The sequence below is a fragment of the Trichomonascus vanleenenianus genome, assembly GCF_965637985.1.
Source record: "Trichomonascus vanleenenianus strain CLIB 3782 genome assembly, contig: TRVA0_071S, whole genome shotgun sequence".
NCBI classification, from domain to species: Eukaryota; Fungi; Ascomycota; class Dipodascomycetes; order Dipodascales; family Trichomonascaceae; genus Blastobotrys; species Blastobotrys vanleenenianus.
Window position 1 is genome coordinate 1 of NW_027481816.1, and position 19,408 is coordinate 19,408.

General features: G+C 47.2%; 7 protein-coding genes and 1 pseudogene across 8 annotated transcripts; 3 read left to right on the forward strand and 5 right to left on the reverse strand.

Moving 5' to 3' along the window:
- Positions 1-667, reverse strand: TRVA0_071S00100 (annotated as a pseudogene). The gene has a single exon. A coding segment is annotated over exon 1 (667 nt).
- A 594-nt stretch (positions 668-1,261) lies between these two features.
- TRVA0_071S00122 (uncharacterized protein) lies at positions 1,262-2,368 on the reverse strand (the record flags this gene model as incomplete). Its single annotated transcript, XM_076687714.1, has 1 exon — positions 1,262-2,368. One exon carries the CDS (start codon positions 2,366-2,368, stop codon positions 1,262-1,264), a length of 1,107 nt encoding a protein of 368 aa, XP_076538043.1.
- An 865-nt stretch (positions 2,369-3,233) lies between these two features.
- On the forward strand, positions 3,234-4,760 carry HXT10 (hexose transporter Hxt10p; the record flags this gene model as incomplete). Its single annotated transcript, XM_076687715.1, has 1 exon — positions 3,234-4,760. One exon carries the CDS (start codon positions 3,234-3,236, stop codon positions 4,758-4,760), a length of 1,527 nt encoding a protein of 508 aa, XP_076538044.1.
- A 2,073-nt stretch (positions 4,761-6,833) lies between these two features.
- On the reverse strand, positions 6,834-9,212 carry TRVA0_071S00166 (uncharacterized protein; the record flags this gene model as incomplete). The annotated part of the gene is made up of 2 exons (XM_076687716.1): positions 6,834-8,659; positions 8,720-9,212. 2 exons carry the CDS (start codon positions 9,210-9,212, stop codon positions 6,834-6,836), a joined length of 2,319 nt encoding a protein of 772 aa, XP_076538045.1.
- Positions 9,213-10,159: 947 nt separating this feature from the next.
- TRVA0_071S00188 (uncharacterized protein) lies at positions 10,160-12,568 on the reverse strand (the record flags this gene model as incomplete). Its single annotated transcript, XM_076687717.1, has 2 exons — positions 10,160-12,213; positions 12,268-12,568. The coding sequence occupies 2 exons, from the start codon at positions 12,566-12,568 to the stop codon at positions 10,160-10,162; spliced, it is 2,355 nt and encodes a 784-aa protein (XP_076538046.1).
- Positions 12,569-13,167: 599 nt separating this feature from the next.
- Positions 13,168-14,841, forward strand: TRVA0_071S00210 (Zn(II)2Cys6 transcription factor; the record flags this gene model as incomplete). Its single annotated transcript, XM_076687718.1, has 1 exon — positions 13,168-14,841. The coding sequence occupies one exon, from the start codon at positions 13,168-13,170 to the stop codon at positions 14,839-14,841; it is 1,674 nt and encodes a 557-aa protein (XP_076538047.1).
- Positions 14,842-15,159: 318 nt separating this feature from the next.
- Positions 15,160-16,899, reverse strand: IMA1 (alpha-glucosidase; the record flags this gene model as incomplete). The annotated part of the gene is made up of 1 exon (XM_076687719.1): positions 15,160-16,899. One exon carries the CDS (start codon positions 16,897-16,899, stop codon positions 15,160-15,162), a length of 1,740 nt encoding a protein of 579 aa, XP_076538048.1.
- A 461-nt stretch (positions 16,900-17,360) lies between these two features.
- On the forward strand, positions 17,361-19,025 carry MAL61 (maltose permease Mal61p; the record flags this gene model as incomplete). Its single annotated transcript, XM_076687720.1, has 1 exon — positions 17,361-19,025. One exon carries the CDS (start codon positions 17,361-17,363, stop codon positions 19,023-19,025), a length of 1,665 nt encoding a protein of 554 aa, XP_076538049.1.
- Between the last annotated feature and the right edge of the window lie 383 nt (positions 19,026-19,408).

Below are 19,408 nucleotides of genomic sequence, written 5' to 3' on the forward strand. Positions count from 1 at the left end.
AGCGACTCGCCAATCTCGTCATGACCTCGTCACCAAGTAGTTCCTTGCCCTGGCCCAGGGGAGAGTATGCTGCTAGAACAATGTTCTTCCCCTTGCAGTAATTGAGAAGCTTTTCTTGGGCAAGGAACGGATGAAGTTCTACCTGGTTGAGGGAGGGGGTGACTGTCGTGGTTGGAGAATTGAATAATTCCTCGAATCGTTGAATGTCGTAGTTGGATACACCAATGGATCGGACTTTATCTTCAGGAAGCTTTTGCATGAGCGCCCAGGTTCGAACGTGATCCCAATCTTCGTCGACGACTTCTTCCTCCTTCCAGGAAAGAGGCCAATGCATCAAGTACAAATCGATATAATCCGTTCCCAGATTCTGAAGGCTCTTCTCCAAGGCCGCGGCAGGATCTCGGTGATCAGTACTCGTAAGCTTTGTAGTGATGAAGATCTCTTCTCGAGGAATTCCACTATCCCTAACTGCCCGTCCTACAATCTCTTCGTTAAGATATTGAAGAGCTGTATCAATATGACGATAGCCAGCCTTCAGAGATGCAAGCACGGCGTCATACCCTCGATCGAGATCTGAAGAAGGCGAGAACCATGAAGTACCGAATCCTATAGAAGGAATTTCTGTTCCATCGTGTAGTTTGATTATATCCTGGTTAACTCTTGCCATTCTGAAATTCTAACTGATTCCTTATTCTATGCCACTCGCTTGATTACTTGTATTTTGGACGTCAGGAATAACTGAAAATTTATAGAAGATCTTATATAGGTATATCTTCGGATCTTTATTTTTGATATTGTCGGAACAGTTTGCCGACGTGGAGTTGTAAATCTGGACCGTCGAATAGATGCCGGTGTGGGGATATTAGCCGTGTGTGGGGTTGAGCCGGACTGTTCAATTCATAGCCGGAGCCAACCTGCGTGCTCGTGTTTCAGCCCCCCCTGGTTCCAATTCAGAACCTGTACTCGCAATTCCAGATGAATATTCTGTAGTCCGGTATATTGGGGTATTTTTGATAATTTTTGTAATGTCAGAAGTGAAGTCCGTATCTATTATTTTGTAGAAATTGAAGTTAAATGTTGCGGTCAAATGTGACATGTTTAGAATGTTTCCAACAGAATAATCTTCTACAGTACTGTATTAGCAAATGCTACGGGAAATTGAGCTGGCATCAGATAGCTGCTGAATAAGTTTGATAATTCTGTATATATATTGTTTACGTCTAAGAATAACTAGCGCTACGAATGAACAATGGCCATAAATTTAATCTCTGAGAGTGACAGGGAGTGTCTGTCTTTCGACCAAGCTCTTTTGAAGGCTATGGCCGATAGACACTGCTTTTGCGGCATCTTTGAGATTGAAGCCGTGATCGGATTTATCGAAAAGTACCCAATCCCTGAAAGCCACGACTTCAGCCTTGAAAGCCTCAGCAAACATAACTTGATGATCAGATGCTGGAACCATTTTGGTTCCGTTCTCGTCGCTAATATCCACATTCAGACCACGGGGATCGCCGTTTATTTGGATTCGGCCCTTGGTACCAATAACTTCAGTAGTGGTGTGATGACCATGCTTGTTGTCCCTTGAAGCGTACAGGTTGAATACCAAGTCATTCTCAAATTCAACCAGACCATGAACATTGTCAGCATCACCCCATTCTTTAAACTGAGGGTAAACCTTGCATGTTCCAGTGGCAAATGCTGCTTTAGGGGTCTTATCTTTACCAACCAAAAAGAGTGAGATGTCAATATCATGGATGCTACAATCGACAAAGATTCCGCCTGATCCCTTAATATAATCCAGGAATTGCTTCGACGGGTTAAAATTGTCGCTTGTGCTCGATCGGACAGCAATGATGTCGCCGATAGCTCCATTTGCAATGGCCTGCCGAGCTTCTTTATAGACCGCTGCAAATCGGCGAACAAAACCACAGGCAACCTTGTAGTCAGGATACTTGAGGGAAAGTTCGTACATCTTCCACGCAATGTTTTTGTCTCCAGAAAGAGGTTTTTCACAAAAAACATGTTTTCCTGCGGCCAATGATTTCGACAGATGTTCTTCGTGAAGACCAGTTGGACTTGAGATCCACACAGCATCAATATTTTCTTGAGCGACAAAAGTATCGAAGTCGTCAAAAATTTGGGCTCCTGGGATATTGTCACGAGCCCATTGCTTCTCATGTTCGACAACTGTGCAAATTGCAACAACCTGTACAAATCTAGTACTCTCTAGGTTCTCGATGTGGATCGAACCCATACGGCCAGCGCCGACGGCTCCAACCCTCAAGAGTTTTTCTGTAGAGTGAGACAATGTCATGATTGATGATAAAATCCGTAGCTGAAGAATATAAAATTTGCAAGTTACTTTCATTTATATTGTTAACTCGTTCTGCCTCAAAAGCAATTGGATCGCACACAGCTCTGCCGGTTCGTCACAAGCTCTGTTTTCTCGAAAAGATTTCCGAGTTGGACAGCATCATTGCCGGTTCGGCACAATATACTACGACTTAAAATTTTTAGAGCATTTACATACCGGTAGGCATCTTTGCCGGTTCTCCGCAATTTAGAAAACCTTGGGCCGCTAGCTTTGAAGCCGTTGAAGAGCTCTCGGAGAGTGGAGGGGGTTCGATAACCGTCGGGATTTTACCCCGATACAGCGGTCGGGATTTAACTCCGATGCAGGGATCAGGAACAGTGCACCTGCAAATACAATTACGCCTAGAGCCTACATGGATTCTGATACGCCTTATTTTCGAAAACGAAAGCACACATGTTTAAGTAATACTGTATCCTAAAATTGCCAGCAGCTTGAAAATAGATTATTAAAGAGCAATGTATCTTGGGAGCCAGGGGGGGTAAAGTGCATGAGCTGTAGGGAGGAACACTAAATATCCAGCCTCAACTCACCGGGTATTTCGTTGAAGAAAGTCAGTTAGTATTACATAGAAACTGAACAATATGAAAGAATAATCATTGCAATTGATGCCGGAGAATGTTCCCCTCATCCGGTTATGCCCCCAACGCCTTTTCAACACACATGCTTTAATTGAAACAAATGTATGTCGAAATTGCAAGCACCGGTTAATATGTACTCCACACTTTTCTCTTCGCAATGCCGGTGATAAAGCAAGCTCCTGCAGTTTTATTCATATCTTATGCAACTATGGTTTGAAAAAAGTATATATAAGAACGAGTAGCAACCTGTAAAAACACCTCAACTCCGTTATCAATTCGACATGAAATTGCCACACTCCAATTCATTTGCTCTGGTGTACTTGTCATGTTGCCTGGGATTTACGCTATTTGGAATCGACTCGAGTCTCATGAGCGGCGTGCTCCCAAACAAAGTTTTCAAAGATGACTTCAATAACCCAGATGCGACAGTCGTAGGACAGATAACGTCTTCCTTTGACTTGGGGTGCTTTATTACCGCTGTAATTACTTCCATTATCGGGAACAGTTGGAGTAGAAAGAAAACGATTACAATCGGGTGCCTCATTCACGTTATTGGCGGCATCATCCAAGCGAGCTCCTTCTCGGTTGGTCAGCTTATTGCTGGCCGAGTAATTGCGGGCCTTGGTAATGGATTTATCACTGTAGCCATCCCAGTCTGGCTATCTGAATGTACTCCTGCCGGAATCCGTGGACAAACCCTGGGATTTGTTGCAGGAATTAATGGAATCGGAGGAGTTATCATTGCTTGGATCAATTTTGGAATGATGAATGTAACAAGTTCCGTGGCCTGGAGGTTCCCAGTAAGCCTGCAAGTACTATTTTCAGCCGCGACTATGATAATTACACCATTCCTTGCTGAATCACCTCGTTGGCTGATTATCCAGGGACGGGCAGACGAGGCTCGCGAGGTAATTGCTGGGCTGCTCAACAAACCACTTGACTCAGATGATGTTCATACAATGTTTGTCGAAATCAAATACCATGTGGAACACGAAATGGAGCTAGCATCGGAGTCACATTTCAGAGACTTGTTTAAAGGGGGCGATAAGATGAAGAACTTGGAACGAATCTTATTGGGTGCAGGGTCGCAATTTATGCAACAATGGGGAGGAATCAATGTTATATTGTACTATGCGACAGTCATCTTTGAGGATTCTTTGGGGCTCAGTTCTAGCCTGGCATATATCCTCTCTGCTTGCAACCAGATGAATTCTACAATCTGCGAACTGATCTGCTCATTTTTCCTGATTGATAGAATGGGTAGAAAACCAATCATTTTCTGGGGTGCCTTTGCGCAAGGTATCTGTTTCGTGCTCGTGATCATCGGTCTATCGATAGGGACACAGTCGGGTAGTATTATCGCCGTCGCGTTCATGTTTGCCTATTACACCTCCTATGGGTTGTCATGGTGGATGGTACCCTGGATGTACCCTGCAGAAATTAATTCCCTCCGATACCGAAACACTGGAGCAGCAGTTGCAACAGCTACTAACTGGATTTTCAATTACGTCATTGTGCTCATCACCCCTACTGGCATTGCTAACATTGGATGGAGGTATTACATTATCTATGCGGTGATGAATTTTGCCGCTATGCCAGTTATCTATTTCTTTTATGAGGAAACCTCTGAGTTGACTCTTGAGCAAGTTGACGAATTATTCGAATTCAGAAATGGCAAGCGAAGCTACAAAGAGATTATCCCAGGAGCCCACAGGAAGCGAAAGCTATGGAATCGCACCATCGCTGTTAACGAACCTAAGAACTCTAAGGATGAATTCGTTGAAAATGTGGACAATCCTGCTGCTTAAATTTCAGGTACCAGTATTAGGTGGGTAGATAAGCTTTTTTTCTTTATATATTATCAGAAACTATTATACTCATAATAACTGTTAATACGTTACTATCATTACAACTTCCCATATAATACTCTGACATGAACTGATGTCAAATGACCTTTGTGACTGGTGCATTATGGCGCGCAACGTTTACAAGATCTCCTCGGGAAGCAGCGTCGCATGGTATCACTCACTGGCCGTCCAATTTTTTTTGGCGAGGTCGTACTTCGGAACAACGTTGGTTTAACGTGGAGAGAGGCAGGGATAAAAAAATGTGCTACTGTACGGTAATTATCAAAGCTCTCAGCCCCCTTTTTTTTTTTTTTTTTTCCATTTTCTAGCGGCCGATAGGTAGGTCCAGAGGCCTTACAACTCGGGGCTTGTAACGGTCTCTTGTCGTACCAACTGGAGCCATAATTATGATCTGCCACCAATACCTGTACCAAAATACCGATCTGACATATCATGCTGATCACCCTTGAAAAATACCCCCTAAAAATACGGACGGAGCCGTCGAAAAACTGAGACAGCCGAAAAGCATTGATCACCGGCGTGGTTGATTACCGTCCGCATATTTTTTTTTTGTGCGGGCTTGATTCAAAGTACTAGTATTGATGAGAACATCATGTGCCAGTTGGGCATCATGCATGAAACGGCAACGATATTTGAAACAAAGAATGCTTGTGTCGAGCTTTTCGGCAGACCTGGGGTAAATTTGACTCTCCGTCGCACGATGTCATCAACATACCGGTCATCCTTTCTGCCGTGGTGCATAACTCGCTGCAATGCGATGTGAGAATTTACAACACTACAGACTTCATATGTATGCACATGCCATAGCACGAGAAGCCAAAATGATTATTATCGGAATTCGGTGAATTAAGAGTATTATATAGCACTTTGTTATCTATAGAACAGAACATAATTATCGTATTTCAAATATTTAGGCCTAGACTCAGTTACTGGTCGGCTTCTTTCATCCTCTCTCACACACCCATTTTTTTTCGTAATACTACTTGCGCGATAGCTGATTGCAGAAAATTTTTCCGTCATGCAATGTACAGTATTTATGAATTAAGGATTCCGCCAAGTGGTGCTTCATCTGTTGGCTGTGACTGCTATGCATGAGTGTTATTCAGTCCAGCAGCCGCCTGAAAAGTTAGAAACCAGCCTGCATAAACTCCTCTACTGTACATGTATAAATACATGCTTGTCCCATATATTTAATACATGCCGATTTTTCTGAAGACAAGCATTATATTTGCCATGAAAACTGCTGATACTAAGCGAGCAGAGACTGAGATCAGTTTCTCTGATAACGACATTACAGAAAATCAGAATTCTCCGTGGTTTTATCCATATCTTCAAGGTAAATCAGGGGCGACTATTACTATAGTCTGTTTGTTCGGAGCTATTTTTATTACGATACTAGCGTTCTGGTCAATAGGACAGACTGGGTGACTTTCGGAGTAGCTACCGGTGCTTCCCCGTTTGCACCTGCTGGCATATGAACAGCCTTGCCGGCTGCATATAACCCAGCAATAGTAACATTGCGGATTTTGGGCCTTGCATAGTTCCATTACGGTAAATCTCTTAGGCAGATCCAGGAGGATGAGATTGATGCAAGGGCATATATTCGATCGTGGCCGAATGGAGTTGTTCTCGTTGCCATGGGATCATGAAGCAATGGTTGCGGGAAAGCCATTGCTTAAGAGATAAGGCCAGAGGAGTGGGGGTAAGTCTGCTCAGCGAAGGAAACCCAGATCCTTTCAGAGGAGAAGGAGCAGATTGGGGCGGAGGAGAGGCTGGACTTCGATTTCGCAGTCTTCGTGAGTCCGTATCACTAGCTGATACGACTAGAACTTATTTGGCACGCATCATGCTATTGTGATAGCAAGCATACGATCAGGATTCGAGATTACTTAAAATGATCTAAAACTGATATAAAACAAAATCCCATATATTGATCAGCGGTGTTGAAATTCTAAGCGAATTACAGCCATGTTTCTTGTTTCCTCTTTTTAGACACTCAGTTGCAAATGGCAATTACGGCTTTTCCTGATATGCAGGTGGTGATTGTCGCCATGGCGCTGGTTGGGTTGGTGGTGCCGATTCCTGCGATTCCTTAGTTGCGCACTGGCGCTGAGGATCTAGGGGAAACGCACGCCCGAAAACAACAACCGCATGAGAAGAAGCTGTCAGCACAATGTTCGATATAACCTTGTCACGGCGCGCAGATGTGACAATGCGCTGCAGCCGGTTGCAACTAGATGCACGACCATGACAAGGTGCAAATGGACCCACACGTCCACGCTCCCAGAAGTGTTCGCTGGAGAGCTTAACCGGGTCCTGTCCGTGTAATCGGGCCAGTTCTTTGATGCAGTACATAGGAGCAATCAAATAATCCTGCGCACTAGGCGGAGGAAGCCAGGTGTCGCACACTTGACCTATGGGCATCATTGGCTGCGGGATGAGGCTGTCACAAAAAAGGGTGACGACTCTATATGGGCCATGTCGCGCCCCCAGGTCCTCCCAGTTGCTCTTTAGTACCTGCAGCCAGTTGCCGCCGGATTTGACATTTATATCGGTTGCTAGAATCGAGTAGGTTTGGGGCATACTTGCTAAGTGGGCAAAGTCCACTCCTGCTAATCGCGTTGTCTTCAACCTTAATGGTCCTCGCTTTGCCGGTTTCAGGTCTTCGTCCGCCCGAAGCTGGTGGAGGGCATTAGCAAAGCTGTTGAGAACGTTCCCCAATTCAACATCTCCTGCAATCGGTTGGTTCAGGAACTCGTTCAAGGCGTTTGTCAAGGCACCCTCGCTCATATCATTAAAATCGGGATACTTGACTTGGGCATCAGGGTACTTCTTCTTCATCCACGCTTGGGTCAAATGCATCACAACACATATCTGAGGTAACATCCACGCAGTCCTCATTTGAACGTTAAACAGTATGGTGGATTTGTTATTTGTCGCGTTAATAACATGGCCCCCACCTGCGGAAAAACCGATACCTCCAGTCCATTTTAAATATTTACCATGGCGTATCTGTTTCAGACGATCATTGAAATGGCTACGCCCGATCTTGTCTGCTCTTGAAGCGTTGGTGCCGATGCTAAACCTCGAGTTCTCATACAAACCCAAGAAGTGCCGTTTGCATTGCCCAGTTGCCTCGCAAAACTCGTCCTCAGACAGCTTGGTTCTAATGGGACGAAGCCTTGGTGCCGTCATTTTAACTTTTTCCATATGCAGCCGATATCTTTCACCAGTAAAGAGATGCCATTGCACAGCGGAAGGCGGCATAGAGGCTCCCTTACTCCAATTGATGCGGACTGGGAACAGTGCGTTATACCACCCTTTAAGGACATACCCACCTTTGTATTCGACAGGATAACTGCAGTGGGCGAAAGTAGCCATGACGGAGAATGGCAGTTCCAACCCACGCATTCTGCGCGGACGCTCAGGAATACTGAAGCCGACGGCAACATTGCACGCCGTGAAAAGCTTGTGCCAACATGTGCTGTCATCTTTTTTTTTCGGACCCGTGTCTTGAGCATCCTCGCATTTAATCCGGAAGATTGAACTATTGTCTTCATCATCCTGAAAGTGGGTTAACGGGCCTTCGATCTTGGCGCTGGAGAATGATATATCGTCTTCTGGAGGTTCTTTGAAGGTCGCTACTATCCATGCAAGTTGCGATGCGACGGCTGCAACTAAAATGAAGTAATTTCTCATGCAACCCTCGATCCACCGAACTCGGATCACGACATCACGTTTAGGCAAAGGTGTACTAGATTGATTGTCCAGACTGCCCTGAAGTTCGATACATGTCGTCTCAGTATCGTCATCTTCCCCGTATACGAGCAATGGATGAGCTATAATTACTGTTAGAACAGTTCCACGCCACGTCACTAACAACTATGGTGAATACTTACTGGGATTGGAGCTTCGAGCGGCCAATAAGAACTTTGGCAACCAGTTGAGGATGTCTATGCCTCTTTGGCCCCAATGCCATCTGACGTAGCAGGCTGCTGAATTTGCAAACGCATCTTGGGGTGACCCAGTGATGGTTAGAAACGTGTCAATTCGATCATCAAGAAGAGCTTCAAAGTCATTTAGATCAACAAAGAACCTTATGCCCTGAAAAGCCTTTTCGAGATCTTTCATCCTTCCCGTGCGGCCATATGGCCAACCAAACATGGTTCCGAGGTCATACAGCCGCTGTGCAAGGTCAGCATGGTCTGGAGGCGTGAGTTCGACTGCTCGGTGAGACAGTTGAATAGCTTCTTCAAGATCTTCCCTCTTTCCCGTGCATTCATATCGCAGATTGAACTTGTTTCTTAAGTGGTCTAGCCCAGCTGCTGTTACGGGATCGTCTATGGAGGTGGCTCGTCGAAATAGTCGAATAGCCTCTTTAAGGTCTTGCATCTTTTTCGTGTGTTCTTATCACAGGTAGTTCTCGTTTTCTATGCTGTTTAGTAAGGCTGCAAGATCGGGGTGGATTTTAGGTGCAGTTTCGACTGCGTGTTGAGATACCGTATGCTCACATATATATATAGGTGTAACGAGGATTCTATCCCTCGAATAGGTAGCTTTAATTGCTTGTGCCTTAATTTGCTTTCGTTTGCGCTTGCGCATTTGCGGTCGCTGGGTTTATTTAACCTTACCTCCTACACAGTCGTTCCCACATCGCGCGCGTGGCGGATTCTGGTAATGCGGGCTGCTCCAAAGGACATCTACCCTTAGGCATTAAAGGTAGTCAAGCTTAGAAATAATTCCGGGGATGTCGCTGACTGCATAATTGTTGGAGTTCTAGGAACTCGAGACGTAACTCTCATACACCACTGCTTCTTCCCACCACTTGGGCTCGTGATATCGGAGTAGGTGTGGTGGCATGATCAGTTAGAATGTAAATTTGAAATAGTTACAATAAAATAAATGCTAAATAATTAGTAATACTGTCCCCCCTCATAGCTCATAGCTCTTATAAGCGATCTCCCCCTTCGTCTCCAGCCGGCCGCCGATCGGCTGTATTCGCTAACTTCCCCTGCAGATCAATTCCCTTTCCGTGAGTAATATGCATGAGCAAATGAGACAAAGTCGCGCGCATACGTAGATGTATGTACATACGAGCCGATCACCGAACGGCTTCGCATCGACTCTCTACTCCACAATCCCGCATCAGCTTTTTCCTCTCCTGACTTTTTCCGCTTTCGCCAGACTATGTCATCCTGTTGCTCTTTTAATACCTACAGCCACTTGCCGCCGGACTTGATGTTTATATGCGACACAGAGAAAGCCGCGTGCGTAAAGATTATGGTTATATCATGCTGTTCTACCAAGCAATGTAGCAAGCATAGGCTCAGCATTCGAGATTACTTAAATTGATCTAAAACTAGATAGAAAACAAGACCCCAAAGATTGATCAGAGCTATTGATATTCTCAGCGACCCACAGCTTTGGTTCATGTGTGTGTCCTCATCTTCTTGCGTTGGCTGCAATCCCAGTTGCGATAATGGCTGTTCCAGCTGTTGCTGATCCAATGAAGGTTGTGATTGTCGCGCTGGCGCTGGTTGGGTTGGTAGCGCCGATTTATGTGATTCCTTGGTTATGCACTGGCACTGAAGATCCATGGGAAACGCACGCCCGAAAACAACGACCGCATGAGAAGAAGCTGTCCGCACCATATCCGTTATAACCTCGTCACGGCGCCCAGTTTTGCCAATGCGCTGAAGCCGATTGCAACTAGATGCTTTACCATGGCAACGTGCAAATGGAATCATACGTCCACGCTCCCAGTGGTGTATGCGGGAGAGCTGGACCGGATCAGTTCCATGTAACCCAGCCAGTTCCTTGATGCAGTGCATAGCAGCGATCAAGTAGTCCTGCTCAAAAGGCGGAGGAAACCAAGTGTCGCACACATGACCTATGGGCATCATTGGCTGCGGGATAAGACTGTCACAAAAAAGAGTGACGATTCTATATGGGCCCCCTCGCATCTTCAGGTCCATCCAGTTGCACTTTAGTACCTGCAGCCAGTTGCCGCCGGACTTCACGTTTATATTGGTTGTCAGGATCGAGTAGGTTTCGGGCATACTTGCAAAGTCGGCGAAGTCTACGCCAGCCAATCGCGTTGCCTGCAACCTTAGTCCTCGCTTCGCCGGTTTCAGGTCGTCGTCTAGCTCCAGCTCCTTGAGGGCGCTGGCAAAGTCATTGAAAACATTCCTTAACTCAACATCTCCTCCAATCTGTTGGTTTAGAAACTCGCTCAAGGCGTTTTTCAAAGCATCCCGACTCATATCATGAAAATCGGGATACTTGACTTGGATATTTGGATGCTTATTTTTAATCCAAGCTTGGATCAAATATATCACAACACATACCTGAGGTAACATCCACGCGACCCTCGTTTGGAGGTCAAACAGTATGGTGGACTTGGCTATTGTCGCCTCTATAACATTACGCTTCTCATTCAACTTCAGCTGCCGCTGCCTTTTTCTTCGAAATCGGGCACTTGTGGATACACCAAATGATGCACCTGGCGGGCCCCCACCTGCGGAAAAAGAGACATCTCTAGTCCAATTTAAAGGTCCATGGAGGCGTCTCTCTTTTAGACGATCATTGGGATAGATAGGCGCGATCTTCTCCGCTTCGGAACTGTTACCGACTCTGAACTTGGAGTACTCATACAAACCCAAGAAGTGCCGTTTGCATTGCTCAATTGCCTCGCAAAAGTCATGCTTAGACAGCTTGGTTCTAACGGGACGAAGCCTTGGTGCCATCATTTTAGCTTCTTCCATATAGAGCCGATGTCTTTCAGTAGTAAAGAGGTGCCATTGCACAGCGGAAGGTGGTATAGAGGCTCGCTTACCCCAGTTGATGCGGACTGGAAACAATGCGTTTACCCATCCTTCGAAGACAAATCCACCTTTGTATTTGACGGGGTAGTTGCAGGAAGCGAAAGTGGCCATGACGGGGAACGGCAGTTCCACCCCACGCATTCCGCGCGGACGCTCAGGAATACGGAAGCCAACGGCAACATTGCACGCCGTGAAAAGCTTGTGCCAACATGTGCTGTCATCTTTTTTTTTCGGACCCACGTCTTGAGCATCCTCGCATTTAATCCGGAAGATCAAAGAACGGTCTTTATCAGTCTGAAAGTGGGGTAAAGGACCTTCGATCTTGGCGCTGGAGAATGATATGTCGTCTTCTGGAGGATCTTTGAATGCTGCTACGATCCATGCAAGTTTCGATGCGACGCCTGCGACTTGAATGAAGTAATCTCTCATGCTACCTTCGATCCTCCGAACTTGGATCACGACTTCACGTTCGGACAAAGATGTACTAGATTGGTTATCCAGACTGCCTTGAAGTTCGATACATGTTGTCCCAGTATCCCCATCTTCCCCGTATACACGCAATAGATGAGCTATCATTACTGTTAGATGAACTCCACGCCACGCCAACTATGGTGAATACTTACTCTGCTCGGCCTTTCGAACGGTCAATAAGAACTGTGACAACCAGTTGAGGATATCTATGCCTCTTTGGCCCCAATGCCACCTGACATAGCAGCCCGCTGTATCTGCAAACGCATCTTGAGGTGACCCAGTGACGGTTAGAAGCGAGTGAATTCCATCATCAAGAAGAGCCTCTAAGTCATTCAAATCAATAAAGAATTCACCAAATACTCTGGAGAGCGAGGTGTTTCGATCTTCCTGTACCCTCATATTGCCAACCGAACCTGGTTCCAAAGTCGTATAGCTGCTGTGCGAGGTCCGCATGGTCTGGAGGCGTGAGCTCGACTGCGCGAGATAATTCAGTGGCCTCCTTACGGTCTTCCATCTTTTTTTAGTCCTTGTAGTAGAAATAGCTTGTTTTGTAAATTGCTTAGCAAGGCTGCTGGATAGGGATGGCCTTCAGGTGCACTTTCGATTGAGCAATACCGTATGTATCAGGATAAACAAAACAAATCACCCCGTGAAACTCACATAGGTGTAACGACCTTATCTCTCGAATCGGTTTAATCGGTTTAACGTTTGTGCCTTATTTTTGGCTTTAGATTGCGCTCGTGCATTTGCGAGCGCTGTGTATATTTAACCTTACCCCCTATACAGGCTTTCCCAGCACGTAATGTGAATGTGGGCATATACCGGTACTGTAGTTCATCTTCGTCTGCGAGAGTCTTGTCCCCCGTTCGTATAGACCCGCGTGGGCGAGGTTAGGTTACGCTTGCCGTGGGGTCTCGGAGAGCAGATCTGCAGTCCTGCATACCCGCTCAACATATAGTACCGTACCAAACTATGGTACAGTAGTTAGTGTAAAGGTAAGGTTAGTAGGGAAAGGGCGTACAAGTCTTTATGTGCTTTGAACTCCAGAAAGCATGTCGTTGGGGAGTAGCAGCTTAGCCGAAGATATCGAGGCATTAACCAGGCCGCGTCCCCGCGTCCGGAGCGGCTGTTTAACCTGCCGTCGAAGAAAGGTCAAGTGTGACGAGCAGCGACCCGTTTGCTACAACTGCAACCGGTTGAAGCGCACTTGTATTTATGGGGAGAGCTCGGTTTCTGGCCGCTACCAAAGCGCCACACGACAAGAACCAACAAGGAGAACCTCATCGACTGTTGGTGTTGGTACGGCTGCTTCTACTTCTCCCCAGGGCGCCTCACCACCCTTCATTCTTTCAGAGCTTGGATGGACACCTCCTCCGAATTTAGTCGATTTTGGAGCGGTTGAGCTACCGAATGGCTTTGGATTGACCAGTCCTAATTTCTCATGGTCGCAGGCGCCAGTGCTGAACGACACGGCTTCACTAGCTCTGGCACCTGCTACACCTCAGATTCTCAACAATGCAACCTTCTCATATTTCCTAGAGCATGTGGAGCCACCATTCATAGCCAATGTCGATGATCTGAATTGGAAATTGATGAAAAAGTACATGGTCGACCTGGGCTGCCGGCATCCGGTCGTATCGCAGGCACTTTTTGCTGTCGAGTCACTCTACAAAGCCGCGATGAGCCATGACAAGACGGCGAATTCAATGGCCGCTTATTATGCGGCTAAGAGTGGCTATATGAGCTTGCTGGAGCGAGACGGGGATGATCCCGAGACGATCTTAATTGTGACCTTGTTGCTATGCTGTTTTGAGATTGTGGCACAACATGAAGCTATTTCTATTACTCTGAAGCCGGATGGCGCTTTAGTAACTAAATTAGAGGCCTGGGGGGCCACAGCCACCACTGATACAACTTCTGCTGTGCTACGCCGTCTCCAAGTGTGGTTCCGTATCCTTCACGCCAGGACGCTGCATCTGGGCGGTCGTGGCCTACTGTCTCCTACGGTGAGCAGGATCCTAAAGGGCGATTATCGAGACCAAACACCCAGTCTACTTGAAGAAGAGCATATTCCCGGTCCAGAACAGGCTATGGTTGCCGACCTCTCCAGTACATTGTTTGAGTTTTACCTAAAACTGCAAGATATCAGTATACAGATCACTGGCTTGAACCGCCATCACCGGTCCCGGGGGTTTCAAACCGATGAGATGGAAGTGAAGCATACGGCCGAGAGTATTCAAGAAACGCTGCACCGCATATGGCAACGTCGTCCGGCATTGCTGCGCGCTGACTCAAGATACCTGCGAGAACAGCTCTCCCCAACTGTGCGAAGTTCCCTTTGTCGCTTGGTTGATCTATGCCGAGTGTCGTATTTTACTGAGATCATTTACCTGGGTCGTGCCTACGGGAAAACCCCCACTGCAGCCGCGGACGCGCTGGAAGCCATGAAACACATTCGTGACATAGTCGATTCCCGTTTGCAAAGATCTACAATGGATCCTGGCTTCATATGGCCGTTATTCATGTATGCTGTCGAGCATCCAGATCCCGACCACAGTCGATGGGCTGTTGGAGCCCTCCACGAGGTGAAAAACCCGGTTTGGCACAGTGAATTCGTGGCAAGTCTTGCCCAGGGCATCAGCGAGAAGCAGTTTGCGGGCTCCAAGAGGGTCGATACCAGGTACTTCTGTCTCGAGAACTACAGTACCCCGCCTCCATTCATATAACAAATTGTAGCTGGAACCAATAGTTTACCTGTTATATTGGCGTGTCAGCTCTACGAAATGATCTAATTTATGAAGTCTAGCCAGCTCTATGAGATGTTCTAATTTATGAGCAGCACTACGGGGAGATGTTCTAATTTATGGGGTACGGCCAGCTTTACGGGATGCTCTAATTTATGAGATATAGCTCAATGGGAAGATGCTCGAATTTAATGAGGTATATTCAGCTCTAACGGGGAGATGTTCTAATTCATGAGGTATAAGAGAAATAGCAGTCTTTCCTGCTCTATACCAGGGCACCTGTTATTTATTCTCATCTATCTAGAGCAGAGTCTCTGAAACATAAACCCTCCCTTCAAACTCGGACAACCGGGAATTCTCGGGTGTACCACAAGTGCTCAGGGCTAGTTTCAACCCCGAATATGACTCTGGTAGCGTCCACTCCTGCGGTTGATCGCTCAGATTCGCCACCGTCAACGAAGTCTTACCATCGAATGCCTCTTTGACGAAAACTAGGAGATCCTCCCGTTCGTCAATGGCATGGAACCGTCCATAAACGAATAGCTCTTTATGCTGCTTCCGGAACCGGACCATCTTCTTCCAGAATTCCAACACGCTGTCCTTTTTACCCACTTGGCTGGCGACATTGATATCCTTATAAGTATCCAGCACGCGCATCCATGGAGTGGCATTAGCATCGCAGAACCCTGCATTTGCCGAATCGTCCCATTGCATTGGCACTCGAGCATGATCTCGGGCGACCTTTTGCAATGCATCCAACGCTTCGCTCATCGCGAGGGGATCATCCCCGGTCTGCTTTCGGATTTTGTTGTAGTGATTGACGGAGCGAATACATTTGTATTCTTCCACCGGGTAAGAGGGTGGGGCATTCACCATCCCGATCTCCTGACCTTGGTATAAGTATAGGGTACCTGTCATGGTCCCGAGCACCACGGAGAGCATCTTGGCGGCCTGTACGCGATGAGCGGGGTCGTCTGAAGCAAACCGTGAAACGGAACGGCCTTGGTCATGATTCTCGAGAAACACTGTCGTCCAGGCGTCCGTGTCCTGGATCACTTTCTGCCACCGGGTTAGCTCCCGCTTGAAGTCGGCCTTGGTGAAAGTCTGGAGACTGAACCGATCCCCCGGCGTCTGGCCTAGGTACACCGTGTCAAAATTGAACACCATGTCGAGTTGCTCCTCCCGGGCCGAGATAAATCGCATCACGGTAGCTTCGTCTGGGGTGTTGGGCAGCTCTCCCACCGTGAAAACATCGTAATCGGCAAGCACTGACCGCACTTCCGAAATGAACTCGTGGATACGCGGGCCGTTGGTGAAATTCTGAAAGGCCAGCTGGGTCTCGTCCTTGGGATCGGTGACGGGTACGTCCCGGAAGTCCATGTTCTTGGAATAGCGGTTAACCGTGTCGACGCGGAAGCCGTCGATACCCTTGTCCAGCCAGAAGCGAATCGCCGAATCATAGATGGCCTGTCGGCATTCTGGGTTCTCCCAGTTGAGGTCCGGTTGCTCTGGCGCATAGATGTGGAAGTAGTACTGCTGGGTCTGTTCGTCCCAGGTCCAGGTGGGGCCGCCAAAATTGCTTCGCCAGTTGGTCGGCGGGCAGCGTTTACCATTCGCATCATATCGGGCTGGTCGCCAGATGTACCAGTCTCTCTTGGGGGAGTTGAGCGATTGCCGCGACTCCTGGAACCAGGGATGCTGGTCGGAGGTGTGATTGATGACCAAGTCGAAGATGATTTTTATGCCATGAGCATGGGTCTGTTCGGTAAGGGTGTCGATGTCCTGCGTCGACCCGTACGGTTCGTGGATTTGCTGGTAGTCGGAAATGTCATACCCCATGTCGACCTGAGGGCTCTTATAATGTGGGCTGATCCAGAGCACATCCACCCCCAGGTCTCGAAGATAGTCAAGTTTTGAAATGATTCCAGGGATATCGCCGATTCCGTCATTGTTGGAGTCCTTGAAACTCGAGACGTAAATCTCATAGACTACTGCTTCTTTCCACCACTTGGGCTCGTGATTTCGGACTAGATGGGGCATGATTTAATTGTATTTGAAAAAAGTTTTAGGTGTAATCAAATAATAGGATTTTTATATTCCATATAATACGAAATAAATAATACCTCCTCCTTCCTTGGCTCTATTACAGGCGGATGTGCGGTCGCCGACACCACCCCCACCACCCCTCCTCTCTATCCGGTCGCCGATCGCTAATCTACTCTGCGTATTGCTGCAGATCATTTCCTTATACGGCGTACTGCAGGAAAAACGAGAGAAAAGCCGCGCGCCCATCACTAGAAGAGCCGATCGGCGAACGGCTGCCCAACCGTATTCTACGGTGTTGACCCCGCTACCCCACGTCGTCGACCCCGGATCAATTTTTTTTTTCACTTCTCGAGACTACTCCGCTTTGACCAGACCATGAACGACCAGAGGAAGCCGTGTACATAAATATCACAGATATGCCCTCGAGAAAAAAATATCAAACACATTAATCCAGGATGCCTGTTTCTCATATTGAAGATATGGCCGCTCCACCAAAGCTCGAAGACGGGCTTCTGGACGAGGCCTGCCATGCCACCCAGCGTGAACATGAACTCACGCTTCTGCCATCCCTCCGATTATATCCCAAGGCCATTGCTTGGTCTATGTTTTTATCCTTGGCTATCATCATGGAAGGTTATGATACGAAGCTCATGGGATCCCTCTTTGCTCTGCCTGCCTTCCAGGAAAAATATGGCATAGAGTATGAACCGGGCAAATATCAAATCACGGCCCCCTGGCAAGCCGGTCTCTCCAACGGTGCATCGGTGGGGTCTATCATTGGCCTGTTCCTGAATGGTTACGTATCTGAGCGATTCGGATTTCGCAAGACGATGCTGTGGTCATTGGCTTTAATTACTGTCATGATCTTCATTCCTTTCTTTGCCCCAAGTATCGAGGTGTTGCAGGTGGGCCAGATTTTAATGGGTATCCCATGGGGCGTTTTCCAGACATTGTCAACTTCATACGCTGCTGAAGTCACCCCAACTCATCTTCGTGCATACCTCACCACATATGTCAACCTGTGCTGGGTTCTGGGCCAACTTTTTGCCTCTGGCGTCCTGCGGGGAGTACTCACTCGAACGGATCAGTGGTCGTATCGGATCCCCTTCGCCCTGCAATGGATCTGGCCTATCCCGTTGATGATTGGAGTGGCCCTTGCCCCGGAATCACCATGGTGGCTGGTCCGTAAGAACAGATTAGAGGAAGCCAAGGCGAACCTGCTCCGCTTGACATCTTCAGGTCGAATTGAGTTCGATGCGGACGAAGCCGTCGCTCTGATGGTGGTGACGACCGAGAATGAGCGGGAATTGGGAACCGGCACTCGCTATCTCGATTGTTTCCGTGGCATAGATCTCCGCCGCACAGCCATCGTCTGTTGCTGCTGGGGCATTCAGATCTTATCCGGAACGGGGCTGCGTGTCTATTCGACATACTTCTACCAGCAAGCGGGACTCGCGACAGCAAATGCCTTCACAATGACGATTGTACAGTATGTCCTTGGCATCATCGGTGTATTCATCGCGTGGTTGTTGCTCCCGCGGTATGGTCGACGAGCTCTTTATCTATGGGGCTTGGTCATTTTGGCGGTGATCTTGTTAGTCATCGGTGGCCTAGGTGTCGCCGAAGACCACACCCGGGGGGACCAGGACAGTAGCGAGAGTAATCGACTAGCCTGGGCCATTGGCTCTCTGTTGCTTGTCTACGCGTTCTTCTACGATGTTACCGTCGGCCCTGTTTGCTATTCGATTGTGGCGGAGATACCTTCCGTTCGGTTGCGTACCAAATCGATTGTTCTGGCGCGTATGACATACAGCATCCTCAATATTGTCAGCAACATCATTACCCCTTATATGCTGAACCCATCAGCATGGAATTGGGGCGCCAAAGCAGGGTTCTTCTATGGCGGCACATGCGTCTTGTCTGTCATTTATACCTATTTCTGTATTCCTGAGCCTGCCGGCCGGACCTACGGTGAGCTCAATGTTTTGTTCCACCGAAAGGTCTCCGCACGACATTTTGCAAAGGCACAGGTTGACCTTCCCGAAGCTACGGCGTTGGATACAGATTCACCTAAGAATGACATTTGCGCATCCATCTCTATTGTTAAGGAGGACCGTTAAACTCAGTTCCAGCCAGTATTTTGCTTGTTTTTTTATATATATTGCTGTAAATGTATCAGAATCTATTATACTCATAATAATACGTTACTATCGTTAGAACTTCCCATATAATACTCTGACATGATCTCAAGTCTAATGAAGACTGTGCGCAACATTGACCAGATCCCCTCGGCAAGTATCACAAATACTATCAGTATCGCATTTTAATGGTGCTGTAGGATGGGAGAATATATAGCTTAATTAATGTCCAAAAGTGGGCTATCCGTACTGTGCTACATTCTAATAACAAAAAAGCTAGGTATATTGATGGTATTAGCATTTGGTACATTCTATCGGTTGCAATGTACCTATATCCTAAAATTTTTAGTGCTTGCGTAGTACAG